The 14014-nt window shown below is 35.3% G+C and overlaps 1 protein-coding gene across 2 annotated transcripts in view; it reads right to left on the reverse strand.

The window, feature by feature from the left end:
* Positions 1 to 361: 361 nt before the first annotated feature.
* The window catches only part of PLA2R1 (phospholipase A2 receptor 1), a 113634-nt gene continuing 99981 nt past the window's right edge, over positions 362 to 14014 (reverse strand). Inside the window, exons 24-30 of one of the 2 annotated variants that reach the window (XM_025994185.2) lie at positions 10564 to 10802; positions 8663 to 8831; positions 6944 to 7084; positions 6313 to 6429; positions 4996 to 5172; positions 2672 to 2704; positions 362 to 2546 (exon numbers count right to left, since the gene is read on the reverse strand). In XM_025994185.2, coding sequence (XP_025849970.2) covers positions 2332 to 2546; positions 2672 to 2704; positions 4996 to 5172; positions 6313 to 6429; positions 6944 to 7084; positions 8663 to 8831; positions 10564 to 10802 — 1091 coding nt within the window. In that variant the 3' untranslated portion in view covers positions 362 to 2331. The remainder of the gene's footprint in view (positions 2547 to 2671; positions 2705 to 4995; positions 5173 to 6312; positions 6430 to 6943; positions 7085 to 8662; positions 8832 to 10563; positions 10803 to 14014) is intronic. The other variant, XM_025994186.2, reaches the window with a different exon arrangement.

Here is a 14014-nt window from a genome sequence, read left to right on the forward strand (position 1 = left end):
TGTAAAATCCAAGATTAAAAAAAATAAGTAAATAAAATCCAAGATTTTCCATTACTCAGAGTCAGGGATAATAATTGATTTTTTGGAAAGGGGCACATTAATTATGTGTGAATGAGTTTGTGACCCTGATGCCTTTTTGCTTTTCATGCTATAGCTATGGAATCTAGTTCAGATTAAAAATAGATGTGGAAAAAGCTTTTTGAAGTGCGCATATATAAATAAAACATAATATTTCAGTACTTTCTATTTCTGAAATTTAAATAATGAGAAGGAGTGCATGATCTTGTCCATGGGGACAGATTCCCCAGAGATGTAGTTCAATACTAAATAGCAAAGTACAGAGCATTGACAAACAGTGCAGTTTCTTTCTGCAAAACCACTTTATTAATGACAGACTTGGTCAAATTGTTATGTGTGACCATTCTACTTCGATATACTTTGACTAGAAGGATAATTGATTAGCAGTTTTTACCAGGTACACTAAAAAGAACAGAACTTTAATTTCACTTGACAGATTGTTAAATCGGGCTTTTATACCCGGTTAGTTCAAGCCAATTATTCTTGTGAGTTATAAATATACAACTGCTGCATAATATAATATCTTTTAAAAAATGAAATATCAAAACTAAAAAGAAAATTATGGAAGTAGATCGTCCTAGTGTGGAAGCTACACACCAGTAGCAAGGAGCCTCTTTTAGAAGCTGTATTAACTGTTTCAGGCTACAAGGACTCCATGCTCATCAAATTCTATTTCTAATGATGATGGCTTTCCACTTAGAAATTCACTCATACTTTCTCCCAGAGCTCCACCTTGTGACTAGTGGCCACTAATTTCAAGGCAGATGGATGTAATAATGCACACTCTAGGGAGGCCTGGAGATTCCCCTGGTTCCTCTCTATCACAAGACCTTACTTAATTTTCATAACCACCTGGTGTTTTCTACTTATGAATATCTTTACTGGATTGCTCTCACTTTTCTCTCATTAGAAAATAAGTGACATAAAAACAAGAGTTCTCATTAATTTCCTCACCTCAATACACCCAGTTTCTAGAACAGCACTTGGTTCTTAATAGGAATACAATGAACATTTATGTAAACGTGCTGCTAAAGCGAGCACAATGAATATTTATGTAATGAGTAAACTTTAAAATGTTGATTATGAAGTCACTTTTCCATATAAGAAATTTGTGAAAGAAAGTCAAATATGCAGTATTTAATTTATGGACAGTGTCATGCTATTATTCATATTTACCAACTGCATTAACTAGTCTGACACAGAGATAGTTCTTAAGAACGTCAGTTTATTAAATAGAATACCCCATATAAACTCATTTATATAGCAAAGGTATCTAGATTATGACTGGAGAGTCATTTATTTACTACTTCTCCATATATTCTCTAGTGTGTATATACTTTAGTCCATATATTCTAATGGTACTGTAGTTCAGATCTTCATTTTTTCCCCTTTAAATTCAAATTAAATTTTATATCTTTTAGTTGTCAGGAGAGTTATATATTACTTTATACCTTTAGTTTTAAGAAAGGCCATTAATTTTAACAATAGTATGACTTTAATGAATTCTTTTAAGCTTATCTATATTTTAAAATATCAAACATAGTCATTATTTAGTAATTGAAGGTTTTAGGCCATATTACGTGGTTGCTTATGCAAGTGTACTAACCAAGATCTTTCCTACGTAAAGACAGGTAATTTTTCTTTTTTAATTTCAGAAGTCAGAACTAATAAAAATAAATATCAGCTTAAATATTAGTTTAGAGCCTGGAATGTGTGAGTTTTCAGCTTAGAAATTAATTTTCTAAACACTGTTTTTAAAATGATTGAATTAAAAAACAAACAAGAAACCTCTCAGAAGTCTTTAACTTTTCATCTTGTATACAAGTACAGAGTTTAAAAGTTTGTTATGCTTTCTCCCTTTTTTAATCGATTAGGTGTGGGCAAATGTCTGAATAGTTATCAGATTAGTTTGAAAAATCTTTTAAAATTTCAGTAGAAATATATTAATACAAAACCTATTATTCACATTAGTTCAAGAGTCTTCAGTAGGGAGTTACCTTTACTAGTTCTTGTTTTCTGACTAGTAACCATTGTATAATTTCCCCATTTTAAGAATAGATCACAGTTTGGGGAAATGAATAAATCAACACCTCTATGATTTGGTTACTGTTCAAAACCAGTAATCAGTTTAAGAATAATTAAAATAATACAATTCACATTATAATGGCATCTAGTCTGTAAAGGAAAATGCAGGGAAGACTCCACTTAAGTCTTTACTTATCTTTATGGCAGTGGCATTCTCTGAGTTCATTGTTATGGATCATTCTTCTCAAGATCAGAAATGAGAATATTTTCTTCCAAATGTACTGTACTGAAGTTGGTTGTGGGGTAGTAAGGATTCCCGAATGGTGCAAGTCTACTGAAGATACCTCTATTGTGCTTGTATATGCAGAAGGAAAGGGTGGAAAGTGCCAGGATTACTATCAATGTCAGTGCTACTGCAAGAGGCACCATACTATGACTTGGTCCTGAAAGAAGGTGAAAAAAAGGAAAAGCTCAATGATAACAAGTTAAGATAGGTATTGTTACATAGCTACTTTCTATTTTATTATTTCTAAGAGAAATCAAAATGTTTTCTACTATTCAAACCTACCTTTTCCTGAGTGCCCCTTTACTGCATGAAGACCTAAAACCAAATTCAAAAAAACAAAAAACAAAAACAAAAACAAACTGCGATGAAAATTTTCTTTTAATTCAGCAAAATTATGTTATTATTTACAGCAAGGCTCAGCAAACTATGGCTCATGGATCAGATCTGGTGCCTGTTTTTATAACTACTGTTTTACTGGAATTCAGCCACACTCATCTGTTTATGTATTGTCTGTGGCTGCTTTCATGCCACAATGGCAGCGTGACAGAGACTATATGGTTCCCAAAGCCTAAAATATTTACTGTCTGGTCCTTTACAAGAAAATTTTGCTGACCTCTGATTTATTGTAATCATTATTGTTGCTCACAAACACAAACACTGCTTTTTTTTTTAAGCTGAAAAATTTCCATCCAGTCTCAGCACTGTGCTGCAATAAAAATATGAATAAAATATAGTCCCTGCCTGCACGGAACTAAGTTTTGTTAAGCTCTGAGATGGAGTTTGTCCAGCAATGATAATCTCTTTACTCCATGCGGGGATTTTAAAATCAGCACTTTCTCAACTTTGCAATCTCAAGAATCTTGGGAAATGAATAATAGCTCCTCCATTCAAAAAATTGGGGGGTTCCTGTTTGAGGACTTTCTACTATAGAAATGTATCTCTTTCAAGTAGATTCTAACTCAAAATTTGAACTCTGCTATTTTTGACCTAGATCAGTAAAGATCCAGAAAAATATGTAGAGAATGACTCAGAGGAAGATCAGTAAAGAGTTTGGGAGTGGAGGAAGTGCCTCGGTGTAGTACTTATGCCCTTTCACTCTTGCACACTTAAACATGGGACCATATATTATGTGCGTGTGAAGATACTTTTTAAAGAGAGACTATTAAAAGAATATTTATTGTCTGGATGCATGCAGTGGGCAGATACACAGAAGCATATAGAGCCAGACAATTTGGGGCATGGTTCTTGATGTGGCCTTAGTTTGTTGGACAAGTGCTTTTTTCATCTGTAAAATGGGAATATATCTGCTGCATTGCTTTTGGAAGTTGCTGTGAGTGATGAAAGAGGTGCCCTCTATATTATAGGAAGCTTTAAAGTCCTGTACACATATGAGGTATTTCTGATTTGTTTTTGAAATGAAATGCTATTGATCACTTGGGTACACTACTTATTAGGCTTAGTCATGTTTTCCACACAGGACTGCTATCCACACTACTGGGAGCTTGAATGTTGGTGATGACACCTATCAGGTTTTTCTCCTTCATTCCTACCCAGTGTGTAATTGGATCACCAAAGCCTGCTGATTCTCTTTTCCTATTTCTACTCTTCCTCATGTTCCTAGTTCCTAGCTCTATCACTCAAATTACAACTGCCTCCCTTGGATTAGTGTGATTCCCCTGCAGGTGTTTATAGAGCACATAGGAGTTCTTTGTCTTCTTCACCATGAAGTTCAGCTCTTTAGACTGGTACTCTCTGTGAATGGATCCTACATTACAGTCCAATTTTATTCCCATCACCACCTAATGTGAATCCTTCACTCTCATCTAAGCTATTCTCAGTTGCTGCCTGTAGTCATACTGGATTTTTGTCTCATATGCCTTCCCTTCTCTATTCTCCTTATCTTTTGGGATTCCAAAACCTTATCTCCTCTCAGAAGCCTTCACCAGCAGTGGAGGCCACACCACTTCCTCCTTCTCTGCAATACTGGCATCTAGAAATGTTGTGATTATTATTAAAAACACATTTCCAGTTAATGATCACTGCTAACATCCTATCTTAGAAATTTCTGTATTGTTTGCAGCTGACTAAAATTTTTCTGGCTTAAATTTCTAAAATTATTATTTCTTTTTATCACCACAAAGCATGCAGTTCAAGATGAAGTTGAAGTATGACTTTTATAATATAATGGCTAGCAACAGAGAATCTCATCCAGTTATCAAGCAAGAATACCTAGGCCTAGATTATATTTCCTGGGACCAAAGATGAACCTTAAAATTTCTGAGTAGCAGTTGCCAGTATAAGGGTTGCTGGGTAACATCGCTACTTCCATTTTTTTTTTTTTTTTTTAGGTTAAACTGCTTTTTTGCCCATTAACAGCTAGGATGACACAGGAAAGTCATAGGCTTTATAATGATTTTTTCTTCATATCAGAGAAAGAAGGAGCTGAAATGTCCTTTGACTTGTTTGATGTTGAACAAGATGATAATGTTAAAATTTATCAGAATACTCCCTGAATACTTGAATTTTCAAAGCTATAAATGCTAAAGGTGGGTCAACATTAGTCAGGGTAGAATCAAAATGAAGAATTACCCTCTGGCTTTACCCACCTGCTTCCATTTTGCATATAAATCCCTTTTTTTCTTGACATGGGGATAACTGCCACACTCCTTCTGAGATCCTCAGGGCAATACACAGATGGGGTTTGACATGGTCCATCTCTGGCTCCCGAATGCCCCAGTTTGACTGGTCTGTGGGAGTTCCATCAAACCACTTTATAGTTTTATCTGTGGAAAAAATGCTAACTTACTATGAATTATATGTGTAATTATCAAATATACTAAGACTGGAATGAACCATAAAAGGCAGCTCCTGAATTCCATGAGGCTGTCTTCTTATCTGATGCATGCAATTCAGGGGGTACAGTCATGAATACAACATCAAAAGGTGGGTATTAGTAAACTTGCCTTGTGAATGGCTCTCTGTTTATTATAGATATATTTTTCTGATTTAGTTCATTTAGAATACCATCTTCCTTAACATAACAGTTTGAATTTTGAAATACTCCCTATCATTATAATCAATTTAAAGGAATCATTTTAAGTCCTAACATCTGTATTATTGCAAAATGGCTCACTTTCTAAAATAACTTTACAGCTAATTTCTTTAAAAAGCAAGCCACTGGTGTACTGAGAGGTAGAGGGAATTATAGAGCCCATCCATGGGCAAGCAATAATAGGGGGACATTGTCGGCAAGTATTTAAAACCAACAATAAAAGTAACTAAAAGTCAGTCACCTTTTATATCACAATGGGCTAGAAATTCTAAACAATGTCTGTGATTGAAACACTCCTTATTAGAGTGGACCCACCCTCCACCTTGGTATATCCCTATAATAAGTTCTCCGTACCAATTAAGAGAATTTTCTTTATAAATACTTTCAATAACCATCACTTACATGGAAGAATAACATGCTGTCATTTGATCACAAACTCTGGTTTTTATGAAAAGCAAATAATTCTGACAGCACAATATATCATCGAAACATTTCTATAATTCTGTTGTGCTTTTATAACATTGAGGAATAATCTGAGTATTTTTAAATAAACAGGGTTTTGTTGTCTATGACTAAGTCTGTGAACACAAATTTCCATCCAACAATCTTCATGATGTGAGAGTAATTATAAGATAAGCTTGTTGTTTGCTTGTTTTCATTTTTGGTATTCTGAGATTATTTCAAAGGACACAAGGGTATAGAAAAGGGTTAGAAATATTGTCTTTGGAAGAAATGGCTTTAGGATTCATGCTATTTTTTCACAGCAAATGTATCCAAAGAGCCTTCTGGTTTGCAGATGCCTTTTTCATCAACCTTGACCACCATGTATTTATTTATGCCCTTTCCTCTTCTCTACCCAAATCTTACTTACTGTCACCATCAAACTGAGCATTCAACCAAATCATCTGGACAGAAGAACCAAAAGCAAAAAGCTCTTCTAGGAGAAATGAATTTTCATCCTCATCCTTGATTGTTAAAAGATTAGATCCTATAAAAGAGATAAGCAGTAAATAAACAAGTATTTGTGTTTATGTGAAATACAATTTAAAAAATGTCTCCTATACCAAAATTTGTAAAGCTCAGTCTTTGCAGAGTGAAAATTTCTACTGCAAATTAAGTAATTTTTTAATTAAAAATTTAAAAGTTATACCACATTTATTAAAAGATACAAGGTTGTACTTAAGAAGTCCAAGCATATAGAATATTCATTTTAGGGAACTTTAAAAATTTATATTCAAATGCATTCAAAAGGAACATTTTCTTGGGAAAGTGTAGTATTCTGAGACATCATCTTAGGTTTTCATATTCTATCCTGGACATCGAATTTCATAGATAAACCAACCCCAAACAAGCAAATTCAATAGTTATATTGAATATTTTTTCAATTTTTTTGTTACTCCTAAAGCCACTAAATAATCAGACAAATGAAGAAAACTACATTGTTTACTGAAATGTCAAGAAGGAACGCATTGAAAGCATTTTACCATCACAAAAAGAATTACCTTCCTTTTTGCAAAATTCATGAGCAGCCTCAAAACTCATACTGTCTAGGACTGTAGAAAAACTGTAGCAATTACTTTTGAATTTTATCCAGGGAATTGATGTTTCTGAGCACAACTCTGGATGTCCAAATTGTTTTGTTTCTATGAACAAAAATCAGTTATGATTTTAGGATGGTGACTGGGTTCATTTATTAAGATATACATTGCATTAAATTCTATGACAGACTAAGATAAATATGTGTAATGAGATTTTCATGATAATACTCTGAAAGAGTGGGTTTACTATAAATGATCATAAAACCAAGATTGTTTTGTAGACTTTCTGGCAGAAATAATCTTTACCTAACATACCAGGAGATATTAATGCATTGCTTCTTAGGTTTAGTTTGGGTGCTGCCTGGGTGAGGGTAGCTGTCTTTTATGTTTGTAATTTGTATCCTAAAGGGTGGAAAAATTTGGGGATGTGATTCGTGGAAATACTGGAAGTTGAATGAAGTAGGCAAGAGGCACTTCCAAATGTACAAAATGTGTTCTGTGCAGTGCTGTATATTATAGTTTTAGTAAATCCTTACTTGCCAATCAACCTATGAGAGAAAAACATGCATTCAGTAAAGTAACATAGCATAACATAACATAATATATAACTAAGGGAAATTTCAGGTGGACTTTGCTTTAAAGGTCAAGCATGAGAGTCAAATCCATGCTGAGATCCTATGTATGAATGGCTGTAGACATGTTACCTATCTTCCTCGCACTTCAGTTTCTTTATCTATAAAAAGACAGCTAACAACATCTTTCTTACATGAGAAGTTTATTAAATTTTTTTTAAAGATTTAATTATCTGAGAGAGAATGAGAGAGAGAGAGAGAGCATGAGCAGTGGAGAGGGGCAGAGGGAGAGGGAGAAGCAGATTCCCCACTGAGCAGGGAGCCTGATGTGAGGCTAGATCCTGGGACTGTGAGATCATGACCTGAACAAAAGGCAGATGCGTAACCAAACTGAGCCACTTAGGTGCCCCTAAAATTTTTTTCTTCTAAGTAATCTCTGCCTGCAACATGGGATTCAAACTCCTGACTTTGAGATTAAGAGTTGTATGCTCTACTGACTGTGCCCCTACACAATAAATTTAAATGAACTAGTATCTGACACTTCTTAAGCACTCAGTAAATGTAATGCTATTGAAAAGGGAAGGATAACTTCTATGGTGTTTTAGAAGAATTAGTTTTTCCTTCATACATGCTCTTAATGAAGGTTTCTAGCCTAATTTCCCACCTCCTTACTGGTACCCTGCCATGCAGGCAAATCTCAACATGAGCTTTGCTTTATACATTTCCAACCCTTTTTTCCTTTCATGTCTTTGTACAAACTTTTCTGCTCAGAATGCCTCCCCATGTCCCATCACAGTTGACTAAATCCCATCTATTCTTCAAGGCAAGTCTCCACAGTCATGTCCTTCAAGAAGTCTTTCTACTTATGCTCAAGTGGAAATGATGTGTTCTCTTTCTTGCTAACCCCCATGACACTTGCTACTTTTCCATCATTTGGTAGCCCTGCCTGGTATAATAGCTCATTTGTCTGAACATCACATATACCAGACCAGAGGCTTCTTGGGGGCAGATACTTCTTATTACTCTTACTCATAGCTCCTGCTTAGCATGGTGCTTTGCACACAGTAGGTTTCCAGTACATATTTGTTGGGTTGAATAGAATGGAACCTACCAGAAGGTACATGACAAATTGCTCCTTGCAGAAATGACTCGCAGGCTGTGCTGCTCCAGCGTCCACTGGTGTCAGCAAAAACACAGTCACCCAAGATGGAGGACTCATCATCTTTCCAAAAAGTGAAGGAAGATTTGGTTCCATCTGACCACTCAAAATTAAGACCATTCTGTGGAGGGAAATTGGGCCATTATTTCCTTGCTAGGACTGCTGGTGGCATTACCCAATGCTGTTTGAGCAGCCCTTACTTGACACATACATTTATATTTCCACATCTAGACTTATTTTTCAGGGGGAGGATCTAGGACAGCTTGTGAATATGACCTGACAAAAAAATATCTATCACAACGGTATCTTTTTTTAGTTTTTGGGAATCCTTGGTTGCTTGCCACTATAATTCCCAGAAAGAGATCAGAGAAAAGTTGATCAATATCTTGTTCTTTACACCAAAACAAATTTCAGATTGATCAAAGATTCACACATAAAATTGAAAACATAAAAGTGCTAAAGAAAACTTGGCTAAATATCTTATCCTCTTGGTGTGGAGAAAATCTTTTCAAGTACGATACAAAATCCAGAGGCCATAAAGCAAAATTGACTACAGCAAGTTAAAACATTCTGATATGCAAAAATATGATAAACAAGTATAAAATACCATTCTCTCCCGTATCCCAATGGCAAGATTAAATTTTGATAATACCTAGTATTGATAAGGATGTGAAAAAAACCCCAACATGTTATCATAGTTGTTGGCATGTAAATCAGTACAAACTTTTGGCAGGCATTATGGCACTATTTCTTAAAAATTTAAAGCGTGCTTAGCAATTTCATTTCTAGGAATTTATTCAACTTGCACAAAGTTGTTTGTTTGATTACTTGTAGTTGTGAAAAACTGGGAAGAGCCCAAATTTCTATTCAGGGGAGAATGGTAATGGTATATCCCATGTGGTGCTGTCCCAAAGAATGTGTTAGATTTTTATGTGCTGACATGGAAAGCTGTATAAGGAATGCTAAACAAAAAGCAAATTTAAGGACAGCACATGTAATGTGACTTCATTTGTACTTAAAAAAATAAACATATGCATTATGTGTATATATGTGCATATCTAGAAAATTTCTAAATGATGCACCAGAAACTGTTTACAGTGATTATCTTTGGGGAGTAGAACCAGAGGTTGGGGTAGAATAGATTTTACTTTTCACTACTTTGAGTGTATAATACTGTTATTTAAAAAAAGAGAAAATTAAAAAAATCTTTCTCTCCAAAATACATCCCTAGACAGAAAACCCATGTGTTAAATTCCAAGGAGGTACTGAATTAATAACCGCATTTCAGGACGCCTGGGTGGCTCAGTGGTTGAGCGTCTCCCTTCAGCCCAGGGAGTGATCCTGGAGTCCCTGGATCGAGTCCCACATCGGGCTCCTCGCAGGGAGCCTGCTTCTCTCTCTGCCTATGCCTCTGTCTCTCTCTGTCTCTCATGAATAAATAAATAAAAATAAAAAATAATAACCACATTTCTAGGCAGGAAGTACGATCCATTTCTCTTGGGGATTTCTTAAATGCAACGAATTACTCAAATGCAGGTGCTTGAGTTTAAGATGTGTTCCATTGCCCACATGAGGCAGATACTCAGAAATTTTCAGAGAACCTTTGAAGGGCATTAATTCTCAGAAATTAGGCAAGGGGACGTATTCTCTTAAAAGGTGTATGCCTTTAATGTGTAGTCATAGGCTCTTCATGAGGTCGGTCAGTGGTTATTCTATAAACCAATTATTTAAATGTTACATTTACTATTATTTCTGGGAATTTTTCTTTGTGTTAATTCACTGGCCATATCACTAAAGAGGCAGATTTGAAATTTACTTATTCAGGGATGTTCCAAGGGATTTAAGATACCTACATCTGCAGTGAACAGTCCAATCCAGTGGGCATGTCCTAGCCGGTTGAGGATAACCGTGAGGAAGGACTGGTGATACTGATCTGTAATGCTGGCCAGTTCTGCTCCGTGCATTAGGCAGGTTTTTATTGCTGTATACCAAGTCATATTTGCATTAATTATTTTATAAGTTCTGTTTCCATATTCCAAGGTATCAGGGACTGGATACATATCAGATGTATTTACAGTGTGTCCAGAGGTATCTAGAACAAGAACAACAAAAATTAATTTTAAAAAATTATTTTTAGCATCTGATTGAGAAAGGAGGAGGCAAAGCTTAGCCTGGATCCCTGTCATAATGATCCCTACTGTGGTTAGCATCAGAGTTTTCCTTCCCAGAACTATTTTGAAATGAGGATAATACCTGAAAGCATAGGTGATGCTAAAGAATGAGAACACTTAGGAAATTTTTAATGCATGAGTGTTTTTAAAAGTATACACATATAGCTAACCATTTCCAGATTTTCTATTTTTGACTGCACCTTTTTAAACTGACCACTTTTTGATGGAACTGATCTCCTTAGGTGGATTTTATTCCACTAGCTACACCCAGCCTAACACACTCAGCTCTGGGTGATCTTAATACTAAGGAATATTGACATATATTATGTAGTTATATACTGTGTTGCAAACATAATTTTACAAGCGCATATTCTCAGATGCCACCCTTTATTACATTTGAGATTGCATGATAGTTGCTATCATGTTTAATGTTTACATGTATAAATTCTAAAAAGTTTAAAGATTACATTAATAAACAATTAAAATAGACACAGTTCCTTAATGACTTACTATTAATATGTCACCTGTCAGAGTCAAGATTTACAAATTAAAAGGCAAGATTTTCCCAGACATGATCACTGGTGCTTTCTTTCTCATGAGTGACAGATTATATGACAGCCAAGCCCGTGTTTTTACATCCAAGACATTTCCTCTTTAATATGTGCACTTGCCTTTTTGTTCTAACTATAGTATGTATTAGGAAAGGCTAAATTTAGGAAACCTAAAACAGAAAAACAAGGTAAGTATTTCTGAACTGTTTGATCCAAAGTGTCTGAGGTATTTCCTTGTTTGTTGGTTTTATTACATTTGGAATGTATTACACTTGAGCATGATGAGGTGTGGGTAGGTCAGAAGACTTGGGAATCAATCCCAGTCCTGACTATATAAGGCTAAATCACCTTGGGAATATAAATAATCCCTCCAAACCTCAAATTTATGTTCTGTAAGAGATAAGTAAGGCCTTCCTTAGTAAGGTGTGTGTAGAATTCAGAGATAACCACATAGGGTACTTACTGAAACTCAGTACTTGGAACATAGCAGGTGCTCAGTAAATGTAGGTTCTTTATGCCAAGTAAAAATGGCAAAATGGGAATTTGACTTTTACCTGAAAATGTGACCTCAAAATAATAGTAGTGCATATTGTAAAACCAAAGTGAAATTAATCTATTTACCAACTAAATGGTGATGGAGTACACTTTTATACCTGTTTATTCTTTATTAGAGGTCTGTTTGCCAGCCTGTGTACCAAGCCTAAGGTTATTTTTTTTAAAAACCCAGTACAATACCATAGTAGATTTTTAAAAATAATAATTAGTAAATTAAATTAACTGAAATTTTCATATATGTGACCTCAATACCAATTTAACTATTTTCCCCATTACATTATATATCTGTATTTTCACACATATAAAATTCTCCACGTGTAATTGATTCCCTCAAACTTCAAAGCATAAGTTATTTTGAGCAACATGATTTTGCCACCCACTGACCTGAAAAAGAAAGATATGTTTGAAAACAAGTCCCAAATTGGGGGTCTTGACTTTGTCCTTGTATCCCTGCTACTTAGAAATCTTTATCTTTCAGGCGTTAGACTTTAGGCTCTAAGTCCAATGTAAGCACATATTTATATGGCAAATAAAGAAGTGGATCAGAATTGGGGCACTTAACTATAGGCTACAAGAATTTATGTAGTTGGGGGGATCCCTGGGTGGCTCAGTGGTTTAGTGCCTGCCTTCGGCCCAGGGCGTGATCCTGGAGTCCCGGGGATCAAGTCCCACATCAGGCTCCCTGCATTGAGCCTGTTCCTCCCTCTGCCTGTGTCTCTGCCTCTCTCTCTCTCTTTCATGAATAAATAAATAAAATATTTTTTTTAAAAAAAGAATTTATGTAGTTGAATAATATTTTTTGGAAATAATAGTAGAAACTATCTTTTGTTAATATGCTAGCAACTTGCTAAGCATTGTATATACATAGAGTCTGTGAGATAGTAATTATCTCACTTGATAGACGCGGAAATCAAGTTTGGAGAAGATAAGAAACTTCACTGGTAGTTATTTACAGAGATGAGGAAAGAACCCAGGTGGGGCGTGAACTCCAGTGCCTATGCTCTCAACCACAGCTACTTTATACTATGTCCAAAAGAACATTTACATTGTTAGTCCCAAAATTATCAAAGAGAAAATGGTCAGAGAGTAGTATATTTAAAGAAGAGATCAACATCAAGGTCATAAAATAGAATCATTGTCTTTAACTGAGAGACTTTGAATATATTATTTACTTTTCCTAAGACTCAAGGTTCTTATCTGTAAAATGGGAAGACTTTTACCTACTTCCTAGCATTGTTGGGAAGCTTTTATGCCTTATTGCTTATGAAGCCAAGGCACAGTGCCAGGTATATCATAAGTGTGTAAGTTCATGGTATATTGATATTTCTTTCCCTACAAGACTCTGCTCTTCTCATAATACTATTGCTATAACTGGGTATCTTCTTTCAGTTCCTAGTATTATGTTTAAGTTGTAACTGTGAATTAGGAAATAGGGCTTCTGTGGAACTCCGTTTCTGGGGATGATGATTAGTGCATTAGAGAGTTCACATGCATGCAATGCTAAGAGGTAAAATTCATATTCCATTAAGTATATATACAATAGGCTACGCAGAGTCCTACCCAGCTCCAGAAACAAACTGTGGTGTTCTAGGGTAGCATGGTACAGGGAAGCCTTGCACTTGGTGAAAGCATGAGATATGAGCTGTTTTTAGTTTTATTACTAAAGGTCATTTGCAGTACATTTAACCTGATTATCAACCCCACTGACCATGTGTAAGAGTATGGCTTTTGTATTTCATACCAAAAGTCACTTGGGGTTCTGATCATCAGCTCTAGAAACATGCTACATGCCATATTTAGCCACAGCCACATTTTTATGTTTCCAAGAAAGTAGGAAATGTTAGTTTATTTCTTTGACTCTTTATACCATTTTCTTAAAGTCTTTTTCATTACCTGAATACACTCATAAACCCAGAACAAAGCAGTAAAGCCATTTGACATGCCCAAAATGGATGCATAAATGTGGTTATCTCTCAAGCGGTCTCTGTAATCTTTAGAACCCCACTAGTCTCTGTAGTCTTTAGAAC

This window comes from Vulpes vulpes, chromosome 3 (genome assembly GCF_048418805.1).
Source record: "Vulpes vulpes isolate BD-2025 chromosome 3, VulVul3, whole genome shotgun sequence".
Taxonomy (NCBI): Eukaryota; Metazoa; Chordata; class Mammalia; order Carnivora; family Canidae; genus Vulpes; species Vulpes vulpes.